This window comes from Alligator mississippiensis, chromosome 4 (assembly GCF_030867095.1).
Source record: "Alligator mississippiensis isolate rAllMis1 chromosome 4, rAllMis1, whole genome shotgun sequence".
Taxonomy (NCBI): domain Eukaryota; kingdom Metazoa; phylum Chordata; order Crocodylia; family Alligatoridae; genus Alligator; species Alligator mississippiensis.
The window spans coordinates 24,777,199-24,795,000 of record NC_081827.1 but is presented as its reverse complement, the minus strand read 5'-3'; the positions used below and the strand labels follow the sequence as shown (position 1 = coordinate 24,795,000).

General features: G+C 44.9%; 1 protein-coding gene across 2 annotated transcripts in view; it reads left to right on the top strand.

The window, feature by feature from the left end:
- Positions 1 to 17,802, top strand: part of RELN (reelin) — a 557,181-nt gene that overhangs the window by 340,462 nt on the left and 198,917 nt on the right. For both annotated transcript variants that reach the window (XM_059725849.1, XM_059725848.1), the window contains exon 11: positions 5,166 to 5,311. In XM_059725849.1, coding sequence (XP_059581832.1) covers positions 5,166 to 5,311 — 146 coding nt within the window. The remainder of the gene's footprint in view (positions 1 to 5,165; positions 5,312 to 17,802) is intronic.

Below are 17,802 nucleotides of genomic sequence, written 5' to 3'. Positions count from 1 at the left end.
TGTAACATGTAGAGGAGCCTGAGAAAGTTTCCATGTAAACTTAATCATGCATCACAAGTACATACATGGCTAATTTGCTGAGCCAGTAGCCAAACTATTTGTTTATCCAGGTTTCTTCAAGGGAAACTGTCACACTTACTAAACATTATTTTCTACTTCAGGACAACATCCTAACAATTAAATGATAATGAGGCTCTATATTTTTAATGTATACTTTTAATAGTTGACTTTCATCAAGTAAGAAATTGCAAATGGCAATCACTGTTAAGTGTGTACTTGGGTTTAAATTGGCAATTGAGAAATATATAAGATCTATAAAAGATATTCAAATGTTCATATGGACCTGGAGCAGATGCCTTTTTAAGATTTGTCTGTTTAGTAGGACACGAACAGTTCCATACAAACTTGAATAAGTGAACATTGCAATCATAGGATTAATTTTCATTCCGTATGCTTATTTTCACTATTTTGGGGCATAAGAAGCAAGAGTTTTATGGTACATTGGACAACAGAAAAAATGACCAGAGTCTTTCCCATTCATGACATTAAGAATGTACTGAAAATTAAGTAGCAAAATAAGTTAATTGCTTGCATCAGACCTTCAAAACATGCAAAAATTATTTTAAAATGTGTATAAAAATATTTTACAAGTTAGCAAGGTAGTACAAGTTATTCTTTTCATAAAGGCATGATATATAAAGTTGTATTTCAGATAAAAGTTGCTATCAATGCATATTTTTGTGTGAAAGCCTAGTGAAAACTTTTTGCTCTTTCATCTGTAGGTATTTTAGGCTATCTCACATTGAAAGTGCCATGTGGTACTTCATTATATCATTCAATTCTTAAAGGTGTATTTGTGGTAGAAACCTTAATATTACTGTATTAAACATGCCCCTGGCTTATCAACATTTCAGCATCCCACAATTGCTTTAATCTTTATTTGGGGATAAATATATTTATAGCAGTTAGTTTATTTCAGAAGTTGAGATTTTTTTAGGTTTCTTTCTTTAAATGAAGCTGTTAATACATACCGGGTTCATTTACACATGCGCTTTAAAGCACAGTATTCTATTTTACTGTGCATTAATGTGTCACATAAAAAAATGCACTTTAATCTCTTTGAATCAAATCGCACTTTAATCTCTTTGAATCAAATTGGAACCCTCCAAATCAATTTGGAGAGATTCAGAAAGATTTGGCAATTTGGATATAGCAGGGGTGGGCTGTATTTGGCCCACAACACCATTCTATCCAGCCTGCAGGGCCCCTAAAAAATTTAGAAAATTAAAATTTCTCTGCCCTTGGTTCTTGTCAAAAATGAACCGAGGGCAGTAGGACCCCAGGGAAGCCTGGCGGGCTCCCACAACAGCAGGGCCCCCCCACCCCTGCCCCCCCCAGCTGGAAGCCCCAGTTGGGGCTTCTGGCTTGGGACCACATGGCTGCTCCGCACCGGAACTGCAGGTAAGGGGGAAGTGGGGAGGAAGGATGGGCGGAGGACCCCAGGCAAGGAGCAAAGCGGGCAAGGGAAAGAACCCCGGGGAAAAGTAGCCTGGTGCAGCAGGGAGCACCGGCCATGGGGCCTGGGGCTGCCTGTGCCTACTCCGGACAGCCCCATGGGCTGCGAGCGGCTGCAGCAGGGAGCACCGGCCACAGGGCAGCGGACTCCTTCCCTGCTCCTTCCTGGTGTGGAGGAAAACGGCCCTTCCCCGCCCCATGGCTGGTGCTCCCAGCTGCAGCCACTCACAGGTTGTGTGGAGCTGTCTGCCGCAGGCACAGGCAGCCCCATGCGGGCTGTGAGCGGCTGCAGTGCAGGGCGCCAGCCACAGGGTGGACAAGGGGTCACTTCCCCCCCACCATGCTCAGCACCACCTTGTAACCCAGCCCCACTGCCAGCCTGGGCCCTGCGCTGCTCCAAGCTTGCCCTTTGGGGCTGCGCGTGGTGACAGCAGCTGTGGCCCCCCCGCTTGCTGTACTGGGCAGTGTTTGCCACCACCACCTGTGGGCTGCCTAGTGCATGCTCCAGGTGAGCAGCAGCAGCCAACACTGCCTGGCATGGCACGCAGGGGGGGCCACAGCTGCTGCCACTGTGCACAGCCCCGATGGTTGAGCCCAGAGCCGGGTTACAAGCTGGTGCTAAGCATGGGGGAAAAGCGGCCCCTTACTCACCCTGTGGCCAGTGCCCCATGCAGCAGCTGCTCGCAGCCCGCATGGTGCTGCCTATGCCTGCTCAGGACAACCCCATGTGGGCTGCGAGTGGCTGCAGCAGGGAGCACCGATCATGGGGGTGGACGAGGGGCCACTTTTCCCCATGCTCAGCACCAGCTTCATCCCTGCCAGCGAGCAGGGGCTTGGGGCTGTGCACTGCCCCCTGTCTGTACTGTGGGGCTGGGGGGCACTGGGAATGAGCAGGTGTGTGAGCCAGCGGGAGCACGGGGCCCACACTGGTGCCCAGGGCCAGTGCCAGCGGGGCCCAGAGCAGGGTAGCAGGAGCACAGGGTCCCAGCCGGCAGGGGCTCTATGAAGCTGGGCCAGCTCCCCCCTCTCCCTGCTGGTGCAGGCCAGCCTGGCTCCACAGACCCCTGCCAGCCTGTGCCCCACTTTGGGCCCCACCAGTGCTGGCCCTGGAACATGGGATCAAAGACATTGGGACATTGGTCCCAAGATGGTGACCAGGGGGCAGGGCTACCCATGAGACCCTCAACAGCCTGCCAAAACTGGGTAAGTAGCCCTCCGCCTGAAATAATTGCCCACCCCTGGGATATAGACACAGCTTTAAATATTTTTTCTACATACCTCAAGGTACCAGGTGGCTCAGGAATGGTGCGAAGTTGGGGCAGATGGAGCATCCACACAGGAGCACGGGGGACTCCCCAGCATGCCCAGCAGCAGACCCAGAAGTGGACCAGAAGCACTTCCGGTTCACTTCTAGTTCCGCCGGGGAGCACACAGGGCCCCCTCCCCCACGTCCCCTCGGCTCGGCGACTGGTGCCTCCTGGATCTGAGGGGCACCCAGGGTCCCCCCATGGCTGATCACTGAGCCAGGGGAGTGCGGGGGGGGCCCCATGCACTTGGCGGCAGACCTGGAACTGGCCTGGAAATACTTCTGGTCCACTTCTGGGTTCGTGCTCCTGCGGGATGCTCCATCCACCCCAGCAGTGCAGCATTCACACACCACACCTGGTACCTCAAGGTATATAGAAAAAACATTTAAAGCTGTGTCTATGGCCGAATCACCGATCCTCTGATTCGGCATCGAATCTTCAGATTCGAATTCAGCCGAATCAAAGCAGGGACAGTGATCCGAATCAACGAATCAAATCACTGCCCCCAATTGAGGCCAAATCTGAATCCAAATCAAATACAGCCCATTTTGCACACCCCTAGTGCCCACTGAGTTGCTGTCTTTCCACCATAAGTGAAGAAAAAAAATCTTCATCCCCTTAGACCAAAAAATCAGTGGGCTAATTTTAGGCTTCAGGTACAGTTCCTTCTCCAGGATGTACATGCTGTATCTCTCTGATATTAGACTCTCCTATTTATGTAGCTAAATAGGAATTAATCTGCCTTATTTTTAGTATCCAAGATTAAAAATAACAGGTAAGCTCCTTTCAATTCAATTTTTCTGTCCCAGTTAAATTGAAGGAGAGCCATTGAATTCTGTACATTGTCCTAAAAAGTCATGACAAGGAATGTACATTATGCTAAATTCTTTTTTTTGACACATCCTTTTTGTCAGTTAAGTTATTAAATTAGATGTCAATGCCTTGACCTTTTTAAATTCTGACTAGTTGGCCATTTTAGTCATTCCCCTTTGCTGACACAGTAACCAGTTTTGAAGGGTTTGAGAGAGAGAAAGGAACCAACGACATAGATTATGCTGAAAAGGTCAATATAATTTAACATTATTATATTTCTTACTCATGGCTTGAATTGAAGTAAGAATGGGATATTTTTCTAATGAACCAATTCTTGTTTCAATTGTCAATGTTTAATATGACCAGCACTCCCTGATCAGTGTTTAAACCAATGATGTTAATGACAGGAACTAAGTTCTTTGTTCTGTTTCAGGCCTAGTAGATCTTTTTAGAAACTGCCAGCATATATTTTGGACATTTGAATTTTAGAGGTTCTTGTGCTATTTCGCTGATTTACTAGAGGTGCATGAAGAGGAATATTTTAGCCACTAACAAAATTGGAAAAGAAAACCTGTACTGTATTACCCTGAGGATTTAATTCAGACAAATGTAAGTTTTCACAGAATCAAAATATTTTTTCAACAAGGAATGGAATATTAAAAATTCTGGAAGACAGACAGTCTTGTGGACTTGGATTCAGGTGATCCAGACTCAGCTCCTGCCTCTGCCAGCTTTTATGTCTACTTAGCCAAGCCATAACCTTTTGGTGCCTCAGTTCTACATCTGATGACAGTAATGATCCCTTTCTCTCATCTGTTATTTGCTTTTGTGTTGGCAAGAAGTTCTTCGAAGCATGAATTGTCTCTTGCCATATATTTGTACAGTGTTCAGTACAGAGCTTAATCACAGTTTAGACTATCAGTGTTACTGTCATGCAAATGAGTAAGAAAAGAATCTTAGAAATGCAGTGCCTATATAAAGTAATATTTTTAATTCAATGACTAGTCTTTTCGCTCATAAACTTCAAAGATCCAAAAGGAATGACATCAATCTATATTTATTTTTTAATCTTCATTCTGCTATTAATTGCAACATACTCAAACAGCTTCATTGGCAAAAGTGCAGGTATTTGTCTGAAAACATGAATCTCATAAACAGACAAAACATCCCTCTCTAGATTTAATACTGAAATTATTTGTACATATGGATATGATTTTTTGTCTGAAATAGATGCAATGAAAGGCTTTAAAAAGGAAATGCAGCTGAACTGTAAGCATGCAACACACACTATAACAAATATCAGAAGTTAAAGAGAATATCAATAATTACCATAAAATGCAGTTATTGCTGGGAGTGGCTCAAGAAAAGTAAAGAAAAATGAACAGATTAATTTTTTGTTTCAATGCAGGTATTCGTGAGTTACTAAATTATTTAATGGCTTTCTCTGAGCTATGACTGTGCATGAGCAAGACAGCTGCCATCACAGTACTGGTGTAACATCCACCTCCTGTGTGTTTCTTTGATCTATAGCATAGCTGTCAGTCAGACGGAAACGCCATTTATTTTCATGGAACTGAAGGCAGTGAATTCAATTTTGCTACAACCCGAGATGTAGATCTTTCCACTGAAGATGCCCAGGAGCAGTGGGCAGAAGAGTTTGAGAGTCAGCCTAAAGGGTGAGTGCTTGTTATGTACAATGATATAAGTATGCGTGCAAGATTACTCCAGGGGGATAAGACAACTTCAGCTGAGATTTCCATTTGCTCTTTGCAACATATGTATGGTGTGTCTGTTTCTAAAATAAGAAGCAGTAAACAAAGGTTAGTAATTTATAGGTTTTAGTCATAAGCAAGTCAAGAGGGTCAGTAGGTCCAGTCTAGCTCTGGATTTTTGCCTCCAAAAATCTAAATGACAGTCCTTCATGTGAGCTACATAATGAAAGTTTAGAAAATATTGGCATTGGACTGTTCCATTCTGCTACACACACACACACACACACACACACACACACACACACACACACATATTGTTAAAATTATACAGCTGGACGCAATCAAGATCTTACACAAATTCAACCTTTCCCTTGAACAAAATGTAATCTTGTTACTGTAATGCTGGACAAAAAGTTCTCTGTCCTAAGCCAAACTCTAGCTGTTGCACAATAAGATATTCTAGAGGAGGACAGAAGCTCATCTGCACAGGAAGGAATCAGAGGCATATTATTGCTGCTCTGGTGACTCCTGTACCACCCCTTCTTTGGGTTGCTGGCACAGGGGCCAAAGCCAAGCCATATTTTTGCCCTAATAATCCTAGACAGTTATAACTGTCCTTTGTACCTGTTGGTGGCTGGTACAGGTTAGAGCAGCCTCAGATGCAAAGAGACCATCCTGGTGCAGAGCTGTCCCTATACTAGAGGAAAGGAAAGGTTCTTTTGCACCTCCTCATCAGGTGCATTGATTGTCCTATTGCTAGAGCTCTGGATCTGGCCCATGATATGTTCTTTAAGTATATACATTAGATATACTTTTGTGTGTGTGTGTGTGTGTGTGTGTGTGTGTGTGCGCGCACACATATACACACCATATATATCATATATAAGGGTGTGAACATCCAGCAGTACCCACAGGGCCTAATCCAATACCCATGGAAGTCAAGAAGTCAATCTGAGTCTTTTCATTGACTTCAGTGGCTTTGGATCAAGCCCTAGATTCTCTGAAGGTTGTAGAGTAGTGATTACTGGTTGAAGGTTTAGACACTTGACATATTCAGAGAGTTTTCAGTTTAACAGTGACAAATTTATACAAGTATATTCAACTAAGTTTATTGAATAAGAGCCCTATGATCAAAATCTTCAAAAGGAGGGGATCTAAATTTAAGAACTCAAATTCATTTTTGGCACAAATAAATGGCTGAATTCTGAGAAGTGCTTAACCTCTCATTGATATTCCATGGCCCATTGCTCAGTCATTGAATATCATACCATATATTTGTGGCAAATGGCTATAAGATGGTTTCAGGTGCCTGACTTCAGATTCTTTTCTTGGAATATTTTGACCTATGCATACAAATGTATTGAACATTTACATAGAAGTATTTGATATATGCATGCACATTGTGGATTTCTATATGTAACATTAGAACATGCAATTGTTTTCATTCCTCAATATGAAAAGAGATTCCAAAATATCTCCATGCATCAAACTACAGCCCCTTGTTTCAGATTTCCTTTCTACTACTTTTAGTGAACCTGCACTACACATTGGGTATCTAGACATGTGCAGCAAACCTGCCCTGATGCTCTGTAATTACAGTGCGTCAGAGCAGACTTGATTAATCGAGCCTGCTGGAATGTGGTAATTAGCACACTCCAGCAGACTTCAGAGTTATGTGTATCAGTATCTCTGCACTGCAAAATGGCTGTATGGGTGCTTTAATTAAATCTTGTTCAATGAATTTCAGTTAAAGTGCCCCCGCTGCCATTTTTTCAGTGTGGAGATGCTGATACACGTGACACTTCAGGTGCTTTAACTACAGTGGCTCAGAGCCACTCCAATTAAAGTGCCTCCCTCCCTGCCCCCCACTCCCAGAGCACATGTATAAATGCCCATGGAGACCAAAGCCCTGAGGTAATTGGGGAAATGTGTGACCTGAAGGAAGCACAAGAAAGAGAGGCAACAGGGGAGGTCTTTTCATCCTTTCTGGAAAAGTAGGTCTATCACCTTGTTACCTCAGGTGTGTGTACACAAATGCACAGAGCCTGGAAAAGAAGCAGGAAGAATTGGAAGTCCTCGTACAGTCACAGAACCGGCATGTTTGGAATAACAGAGACTTGGTGGGGGAGCTCGCACAACTGGATCACTGTCATGCATGGCTATAAAGTGCTCAGGAAGGACAAGCAGGGGAGAAGAGGAGGAGTTACACTTCATGTTAAAGAGCAATATGATTGCTCAGAGCTCCAGTATGAAACTGGAGATAGGCCTGTTGAAAGTCTCTGGGTTAAGGTCAGAGGGAAGAGGAACAAGGGTGATGTCATGGTGGGGGTCTGCTATAGACCACCAGACCAGGAGGATGATGTGGATGAGGCTTTCTTTAGACAACTAGTGGAAGTTTCCTAATCACAGTTCCTGGTTCTTATGGGGGACTTCAGTCACCCTGACATACAGCAGTGCACAGGCAAGTCTTGGAGAGTATTGGGGGCAACTTCCTGGTACAAGTGTTGCAGAGGCCATCTAGGGGCTGTGCTGTTCTTAACCTGTTGCTCACAAACAAGAAAAATTGGTGGGAAACATAGAAGTGGATGGCAACCTGGGCAGCAGCAACCACAAGATAATTGAGTTCTGGATCCTGAGGAAAGGAAGGAAGGAGAGAAGCAGACCCTGGATTTCAGAAAAGGAGATTTTGACTCCCTCAGGGAACTGATGGGAAGGATCCCCTGGGAGGCAAGTCTGAGGGGGAAAGGAGTCCAGGAGAACTGGTTGTATTTAAAAAAAATCTTACCTAGGGTTCAGAAGCAAATGATCACAATGCGTAGGAAGACTAGCAAGTATGGCAGAAGATCAGCTTGGCTTATCAGGGAACTCTTCAGTGAGCCAACGCACAAAAAAGAAGCTTACAAGAAGTGAAAACTTCAACAAACGACTGGGGAAGAGTATGAGTATTGCTTGGGCATGCAGGGATGAAATCAGGAAGGCCAAAGTGCAGTTCTAGGTGTAGCTAGCAAGAGATGTGAAGGGTAACAAGTAGGAGTGTGTGAAATGGGCCATATTTGATTCAGATTCAGTCCAAATCAGGGATAGTGGTTCAGTTTGTTGGTTTGGATCACTGTCCCCTATCCAATTCGGCCAAATTTGGATCTGAAGATTTGATGTTGATTCAGAGAATCAGCGATTCAGCCATAGACACAGCTTTAAATGTGTTTTCTACATACCTTGAGGTATCAGGCATGGCTCATGAATGCTGTGATGCTGGGGCAGACGAAGTGTCCCACAGGACCACGGAGGGGCCCTCCGTGTGCTCAGCAGCAAACCGGGAAGTACTTCTGAGCCACTCCCAAGTCTGCAAGGAAGCGCGCCGGGGGGCTCTCACCCCCCCCCCCGGCTCAGCAGTCAGCCACGGGGGGACCCTGGGTACCCCCTCAGACCCAGGAGGAACCAGTCGCCGAGCCGGGGGGCCCCCCAGCGCATTCCCTGGTGGACCCAGAAGTGGACCAGAAGTGCTTCTGGTCCACTTCTGGGTCTGCTGCCGAGTGCACTGGGGAGCCCCACGAACTCCTGTGGGACATTTCATCTGCCCCACCATCACAGCATTCACAAGCCGCCTGGTACCTTGAGGTACGTGGAAAAACATTTAAAGCTGTGTCTATGTCCGTATCACTGAATCTTTCCAAATCTCTCCAGATCGATTCAGAGGGTTCCGATTCGATTCAGAGAGATTAAAGGGTTTCCTGATTTGATTCAGATTCAGAGATTCAGCCACTGAATCGGGCTGAATCTCTGACAAATCAACTCAGGGACCAAAATCTTCATATAGCCCTAGTAACAAGAAGGGTTTCTACAACAAGGGTTTCAGCAGCAAGAGTAAGGTCAGGGAAAGTGTAGATCCCTTACTGAATGAGGGAGGCAACCTAATGACAGATGATGTAGAAGAATCTAAAGTACTCCATATTTTTACTTCAGTCATCGTAGGCATGGTCAGCTCCCAGAACACTGCACCTTGCAGCACCATTTGGGGAGAATATGAGCATCCAGAAGTGGCAAAAGAACAGATTTGGGTCTATTTAGAAAAGCTAGACAAGTATGTCCAGATGTGCATGGATGTTTGGTTCCCCATGGACAAGTAGCAGGGGCACACCTTGCTCCATTGCTACTTGTCCCCGTGGAACACCCATGTCATGCACACTTTGGCATGCGGCAGGTTGCCCCAGGTCAGGCAGGGGAGGATGGAGCCAGCACTGGGCTGGCCCCAGCAGCCTTACCTGGGGTTCTGGGGGCCTCTTGGGGCTGCAGCCACAGCAGAGTCTAGCCGGCAGCCACAGCGCGGTTCCAAATGGCCCAGCTCCACTTTTCAGCAGTATGTACTAACCAGGCATGCTTTGCACTGGGGGACGGGAGGGTTCTGTGGGTTTTGCTTTACCCCTGGATATCCAGGGGCCAAAAAGCTCATGGAAGAAAACCTGGCACAGTGCACGCTTGGGCAGCATGCCCTTGTAGTGTGGAGAACACTGTACAACTGCACTCATCTGGATACACCCAACATGTACAGCCCGCGTGGCACTTCTGAATGCACCAAGGTGAAGCACTTCTGGATGTACCCAACATGTACAAGTTTGAACACAGTGTACCCAAGGATGCTGAGGGAATTGTTTGATGTGATTGCTGAGCCTTTGGCCATTATCTTTGAAAACTCGTGGCAACTGGGGGAGGTCCTGAATGATTGGAAAGGGCAAATATAGTGCCTATCTTTAGGAGAAGGAAAAAGAAGAATCCAGAGAACTACACTTCAGTCCCTGGAAAAATCATGGAGCAGGTCCTCAAGGAATTCATTTCTAAGCACTTAGAGGAGAAGGTGATTAAGAACTATCAGCATGGATTCACCAAGGGCAAGTCATGCCTGACCAACCTGATTGCCTTCTATGACGAGATGATTGGCTCTGAGGATATGAGGAGATCAGTGGATGTGATATACCTTTACTTGTCTCCCACAACATTCTTGCAAGCAAGCTAAGAAAGTCCATTTGGATTAATGGACTGTAAAGTGGATACAAAACTGGCTGGATCATTAGGCTCAACAGGTAGAAATCAGTGCCTGGATTGTTAGCCAGTATCAAATGGAGTGCCCCAGGGGTCAGTCCTGGGGCCAGTTTTGTTCAGTATCCTCATCAATGACCTGGAAGATGGGCTGGAGTACACCCTGAGCAAGTTTGCAGATGATACCAAGTTGGGAGCAGTAGTACATATGCTGGAAGGTAGGGCTAGGATTCAGAGAGACCTAGACAAATTGGAGGATTGGACCAAAAGAAATCTCATGAGGTTCAACAATGACAAGTGTAGTGTCCACCACTTAGGACAGAACAATCCCATGCACCAGTACAGGCTGTGCACTGACTGAGTAAGTAGCAGTATCGCTGCTTAGTCAGTAATACTGACTACTGCAGTATTGCAGAAAAGGACCTGGAGATAATAGGGTGGGGACAAGCTGAATGTGAGTCAACAGCACGCATTTATTGCAAAGAAGATTAACGGCATGCTGGGCTGTATTAGTAGGAGCGTTGCCACAAGATTGAGGGAAGTGATAATTCCCCTCTATTCAGCACAGAGGAGGCCACACCTAGAGTACTGTGTCCAGTTTGGGGCTCTACAGAAAGGATGTGGACAAATTGGAGAGAGTCCAGCGGAGGGCAATAAAAGTGGTTAGGGGCTGCGGCACATGACTTCTGAGGAGAGGCTGAGAGAAGTGGGCTCATTTAGTCTGGCGAAGAGAAGACTGAGGCGATTGGGGGATTTAATAGCAGCCTTCAGCTACCTGAAGGGTGGTTCCAAAGAGGATGGAGCTGGACTGTTCTCAGTCACTGGTGACAGAAAAAGGACCAATCATCTCAAATTTCAGCAAGGGACGTTTAGGTTAGATTTTAGGATGAACTTTCACATGAAGAGGGTAGTAACTGGAACAGGTTAACCTGAGAGGTGGAGGAATATCCATCCTTGAAGGTTTTTGAGACCTGGCTAGACAAAGCCTTGGCTGGGATAATGTATTTGGGGATGGTCCTGTTTTGAGCAGGGTTTGGATTAGGTGACCTCCTGAGATCCATTCCAACCCTAATTTTCTCTGATTATGCAATCTATCATAATTTGGCCCAATTTTATCTAAACTTTATTTTCACTAATAATGAAAAAAAAGCTGTGTGTTTTATAGAATATTAAAAAATTAGATTGTGATATTGAAATTGTGAATGGAAATAGCAGATTTATCTGTACTTATCCCTCTTTCTGCTCATTAAATATAGCGCACTATAATTTTCTTTGACAAGTAGGTATGTCCTTTTCTTTTCAAACACCTTTATCTCAGCATCTCTATGCTTCTATTTCTAGATTCTCTCACAGTAACTGCTACTTATGCCATAACAAACCATATTTATTCAAATGTAAGATGAGGTTTTTCCCCCAATCAGCATCATGGGGAAAAGCCTGTCATCCTACTTTCACATACAGGGAAACTTCATTAAATTTATTGTCTATCTTTGAACTGCTGCTAAGAGCAGCATGCGCTTACTAATGGAAACCAACTATGACCTTGATTAAATGAAGCCAATACTGAGCATGACTATAAAGTACATGGCCCCTATTGTGCACACATGCTGATAGGAACCTACCGTAAGGATAGATTAGTACGACCTGTCCAAATAAGATATATTCTAGTGCCTGTTGAGCATAGTCCCCCTTAGCACTAACTCTTTTTAAAGTCATGGCGAGCCACTGCATTGAATACATTCTGACTTCCTCTTTGCCAGGGTTCCTAGTTTTATCTGTTAAAAATTATCTGGCTAAAAACCCCAAAATGCAAATTTTTCTGTGATTAAAATGAAACACCACTATATATATAGGTATCAGTTGAACATCATGTTTTATTGATATATTTACCATCTTAACTAATTTACAAGCCTACTAGTGCCTCAATTATTATAATAAAATCAGTTTTAAATACCTATATTTTTTGGTATTTGATTTTTGGAGTTTTTATCATGGAAAATCAGAGATCCCCCTGCTTCCTTTGCTCACCAGGATGTGGGTCCAGCTGCAGCTGTCCTCCTGCTGCTTTGTGGTGCTGAGCAGCCCTGATACGCTAGTACCCTGCCCCGCCCATGCCATTGCCCCTCACTCCCAGACCATAGGCCCGTGGTCCTTACAGTGCCTTTCACTCCCAACACATAGTCTCCAACCCCCCCAGCCCTGCTGCTGACCTTCACTCCTAACCTCCAGCCCCCTGTTCCTGCCAGTGTCCCTCACTCCTGATCCGCTGCCCCCAGGCCCCAGCCCCCAGTGTGTTGGGCAGAGGTTGGATGTGTGAGGCAAGGGGTGGGTGTGTTGGTAAGATGGGGTGTGTTGGCATAGGTGATGCCATTTGTGATGTGTTGGGAGGCATGGGGTGGGGCATGTGCCCCTCCCCTGCCTCCCCAGATTTCTACACTCACACTGGCACATGGGACTGTAGCCTGGCTGGACTGGCACCAGGTAGGACCTGCCTCTGCAGCCCAGCAGGCAGGACCTAGTGCAGGAGGGAGTGCCACACCTCCATGGCCACCAAGGTGAGGCACTTCTGCCTGCTTGGCAGCAGTAGAGGGACACAACTCCATGCAGCCACTGGGAGCCCCATACCAGCCTTGCCTCCATGGCCGCCAAGGTGAGTTGCTGCAGTGGTGGCAGCAGAAAGTTCTGTCCCCGCTCACTGCTGCCAGGCAATCAAGGGGCACCTTATTTTGGTGGCATGCGGTCCCACCCTTGCTGGATTCTGCCCACTGGGCCATGGAGACAGCTCCTGCTGGTGTTGGTCCAGTCAGGCTGCAGCCACATGCCCTTCTGTGGGCGCAGATATCTGGGGGGGCACGTACTCCCCCCTGCATCGCCTATGTCCCCTTCACCCGCACCCATGTTGCCTACGTCCACCCCCATAGACTTACCTGCAGGGAGCTGCAGGAACTGCTTTCCACCATGCTGCCTGGCTGCCATGTGCATGTTTTGCTCCCTGCCTGTAATTGATCTCCTTCTGCTCCCCCCAGCCCCAAGCAGCCCCTTGCAGGCTAGAACTGTACCAGCTTTCAAAGGAAAACCTGCAGTTTCCTGGGTTTTGCTGCTTTAAAGGGGAAAACAGGAAAAAAAAACCTGGATCCCTGCTCTTCACTTTCATAGCTGAGCTGAGCCTTTCTTCCCCATTTCCAATGATTCCTAGTCCTATACTAGCCTTAAATATTGGACAAACATCACCAAATGAGGCCCCAATCAGTGTACCCACAATCCTTCTTTTGACTGCTCTCTCAATCTGTCACACATGATTAGTGTGGCCCCATCCTCCATGAGGGGAAGCTGGGGCTACCTGACTCCCCAGATTTATTTTCCCTGCTATAGCAGTGGAAGGAGAACAAATTCAAGACAAACCTCCAATTACTAGATTTTATACCTGGAAAATATATTGAATTGATACACTTTTCATATACAGAACCTAATTATTAGGGGGCCATCTTGTAATCAGGGTCATCCTGTATTCAAGTAAATATGGTACCTTTCAGAACAATAGTAATCTTAGCACACATATAATACTCTTCATCCAAAAAGCAGAATGAATATTGTTACCTCCCCTGTATAAATGGGGAAACTGAGACAAAATGACACTGCTTAAGAGACCTAAACTTACTTATCAGACCTATGGCATCATCAATGAAGGAACTACACAGTGGGCTTGTCTACATGTGCATTAACACACTTTAATGTGTACTAAATCTAGTACCTCCATTGTAAGGTACTAAAAAAATGCTCATTAGCCTGTCAATGTGCATTAACTAAAGAGCACAGTTTTTAAGTGACACTTAACATGCGTTAGCGTATTTTAAGGTGCATTAACTAACTAGCATGGGGCATTTATACACGTGCTCCAGGAGGTAGGAGGGGTGCTTTAATTAGAACAGCTCCAAAAGCCACTTTAAAGTGCCCAGAGCGTCACATGTATAAGTGTCCCCATTCTGAAAAATGGTGGTGGCGGTGCTTTAACTAAAACAAGCTTTAGTTAAAGTGCCCCCATGCCATTTTTCAGCATGGAGACACTGATACACATAATGCTAGAGTCTGCTGGAGCACGGTAATTACAGTAAAAGCTCCGCTAACCAGCACCTTACAAGCCGGCATGCTCTATTAACTGGCATACCGGCTTGTAAGGTAAAGTGAAACCAGAAGTGCCCACTGTGGCACTTCCAGTTTCTCCGAACCCCAACAGCCTGGGGAAAAGCAGGCTGCGCTGCCGAGCCCCCATGGCCTGGGGGCATAACAGGCTATGTGGGGCCTGCCTCCCTGTCCCGCAGGGCCCTCAGGTCCTGCGGGAGGGGCGGAGATGCTGTGGGAGGGGCGGTGATGCTGCGGGAGGGGTGGCAATGCCCCAGACATGGCAGGAGAAGCAACAGCCCTACCAGGCAAGCAGCATATTTTGTTATCTGGCATCCCCCATTCCCAGGGGATGCCGGATAACAGAGCTTTTACTGTACCATTATCCAGCAGACTTGATTAGTCAAGTCTGTTCCAACATGCTTTAATTACAGTGTGTTGGAGCAGCCTCGATGCACATATATAGGTGCTTACCGTTTTTCGTGGCTCTTTAATGCATATTAAAATAGGCTAATGCTCCTTAAAGCACACGTGTAGGCATGCTCAAGTAATCACCAGGTGTCCTAACGATAAATCATAATCTAGGCTTCCTCTCCGTATCATCATCATAGTAATATCATGGAACAGGAGCATGTAATGAAAATAAACTGTGAGAGAGAGAGAAGATGGACCAACTAGATCTTAGATCCAGATCCAGTAAGTCAGCTGACAAATTACAAAAAATGAAAAGTCAAAAATCGTTGGACAGAAGACTATACGGAGAGGGATATTTTAGAAAAAATAATTAAAAAGAGGTGGCAATTTATATGTGGCTGGTCCAAGAAAGGTTAAACACTGAGTTTGTTTATGGGTGCACAAGAACATGCTATCCACATGACATATGTTCAAAAGTAGATGATAGAAAAGTTGTAAGTCCAGAAAGTAGAATATATGACCAGACCCCAGAGATTATCTTCCTGTATTGCAGGGGAAAGTTGCTGTTGCTGAGCATAAAGTACGGTATAACAAAGTTGTCAGTATTATGCACTAGGCATTCTGGAAGAAGTATAGGCTGCAAGTAGAAGAGTAGAATTACTACCATATGTCAAACGAAGTTGTAGAGAATGAGTGCAAAAGTATGATGGGATTTTTCAATCACTGCTGTTCATGACATATATTCAAATATAGTGGTTATAAAAAAGGAGGCCAAGTGCTTGATCATGGAGTTTTCATTTTTGCTTGGTTGGACTGTTCAATTGTAAATGAGGAGAAAAATAAAGATTGACAGATATGAACAGGTACAGTAGGAACTGAGGTCAATCTGGGTAATGAAAAGTATGATAGCTGTTATTTCAGGTGTGTTGAATCTCCTGATAGTGGCATCATAACCATACTACATAAAATAAAAAGTAATAGTATTATAAAACCATGGGTCCTTCAAAAAGAAGCAATGACTGGCACTTCTAAAATAGTAGGAGAGATGATACCTTTCTAAAATAACTGATGTCTGGATCAGTTAGTCCTATACTAACAGTTCTGTTACCCTGAGATTCCAGATAGTGATGGGAAAGGAATTTTACGAGCCACAAAAAAGCCACTTCATGTAAAAACTTCATACGCTTTCCTTCTATGCCTGTTCAATGGCTATCTGTGTATCCTGTAGGCACAGTGGTCACCATTAAAATTCAGCCTCTTTCAAACAGTTCCAATTCAATCTTTGGTCCCAACAGTTTTTCCTCATTTTGTAAGAAAAAGTAACTTGGGCAAATGTGTGCTAAATGATAATGCATTGTGGCTCTTTTCAGCTTAATGCCATTAAACTGTCCTTCTCTCTGTGCATCTCTTTTAGCTTGAATCCATTTGTTCTGGGGGTTTGTGTTTTTTGGAGGTGTGGGGGGGTGTTAATTCCCTGAATCCATTTTCCTAATACTGAAAACCATTTTGCAACATACAGGCATTTTTGCAGCCAATTCAAATTATTCTGTAGTTCTAATAAGTCCTGGGTTGCATCTGATATTTTTTGTCTTATTGCAGAGCTAGATACTGTAAAAGTTATCCTAATTCTGCTTTGCAAAGTGAAGGCATAAATCTGGACAAAGAACATACACTTTGACAAAACAAACAACAACTTTCATGTGGTTTTTAAGATGGATTTTTCTGTAGAAAAAGAGGTTTATATAGTTACTGTAGCCCCAGGGCAGATGTAAAACATACACTGATAATATATGCGTTTCATCTGAATGCTGGTTTGAGCTTAAAAAACACATCATTTCATTAGCAGCTACCAAATCACATGCTGCTAGTGTTGTGTCTGAGATCAAGCACACCTTGTAAGAAATATGTGCTAATATGTCATCTGAACTCCTGGGTCTACTTTTGGGTTTGGCAAAAAAATATTCATTATGAGCGGTTTCCCAGTTCAGATGATTAACTCTTGATCTGTTTTATTTTGTACACTCTGGTGGCATCTTTTTCACTCCAGAAAGCATTGTTACATGCAAAAAAATGAATACATGCAGGAAGATAGAGGCATCCAGCTGGTACCTAGAGATGTCCAATAAAAACCCACTAAGAACAGAGCTGCATCTGAATTTCTGCTGCTCTAAAGAGGTTAGGAACCTGACTCAAATTGTCCATTAGGCATGCTCATTCATAAAGTCCTAATCTTACCAGCAAATAGGTTTTGAAAGATACCATGGAACATGGGAATTGTAGTGCTTGCCATGGGAATGGTGGAGCCCAGTAGACATGTAGTTAAAATACTTGCCCAAACAGTGGGTTCTAGGCCCTCCTCAGCCTGGATTTGAACCCATATTTCCCATGAGTACCCTAACCACCAGACTTTGGAGTATGACTTTTTGACCTATTGGCACTCTAGGTTAGGGTGTTCCAAACTCTTGAGAATTTTACCCCTTGCACACAGCTGCTGCCATGATGCACACTAAATCAGCACCTGGGGCTAATATCCCACTCACCCACGACTGGTTACACTACTGTTACAGCACTTCCTTGGAAAGGGTGAGTTGGTCTCTACTGTCAGGATGCTAGGCTGAGAGAGGTATATTACTGAGGTCTCTAACTGCCTGTGTGACTTCTCTAGCTTAGAGGCAGTTGGTAGCATATAACAGGGATCCAGGGGCTCCTGTTACCTTAAGGGAGAAGCTACTACAGGGCGGGGAAGAACGCACATTAACGTTATTGGAACCAGAACCCTGCCTCATGCTGGTTATTCCCTGCCCAGCAGTAGGACAGTCGGGCAGAGCCCTGGTCAGGCAGCAGGAGGATTACCAAAACTGGCTGTTGAAATGGCAGTAAACTGCTCT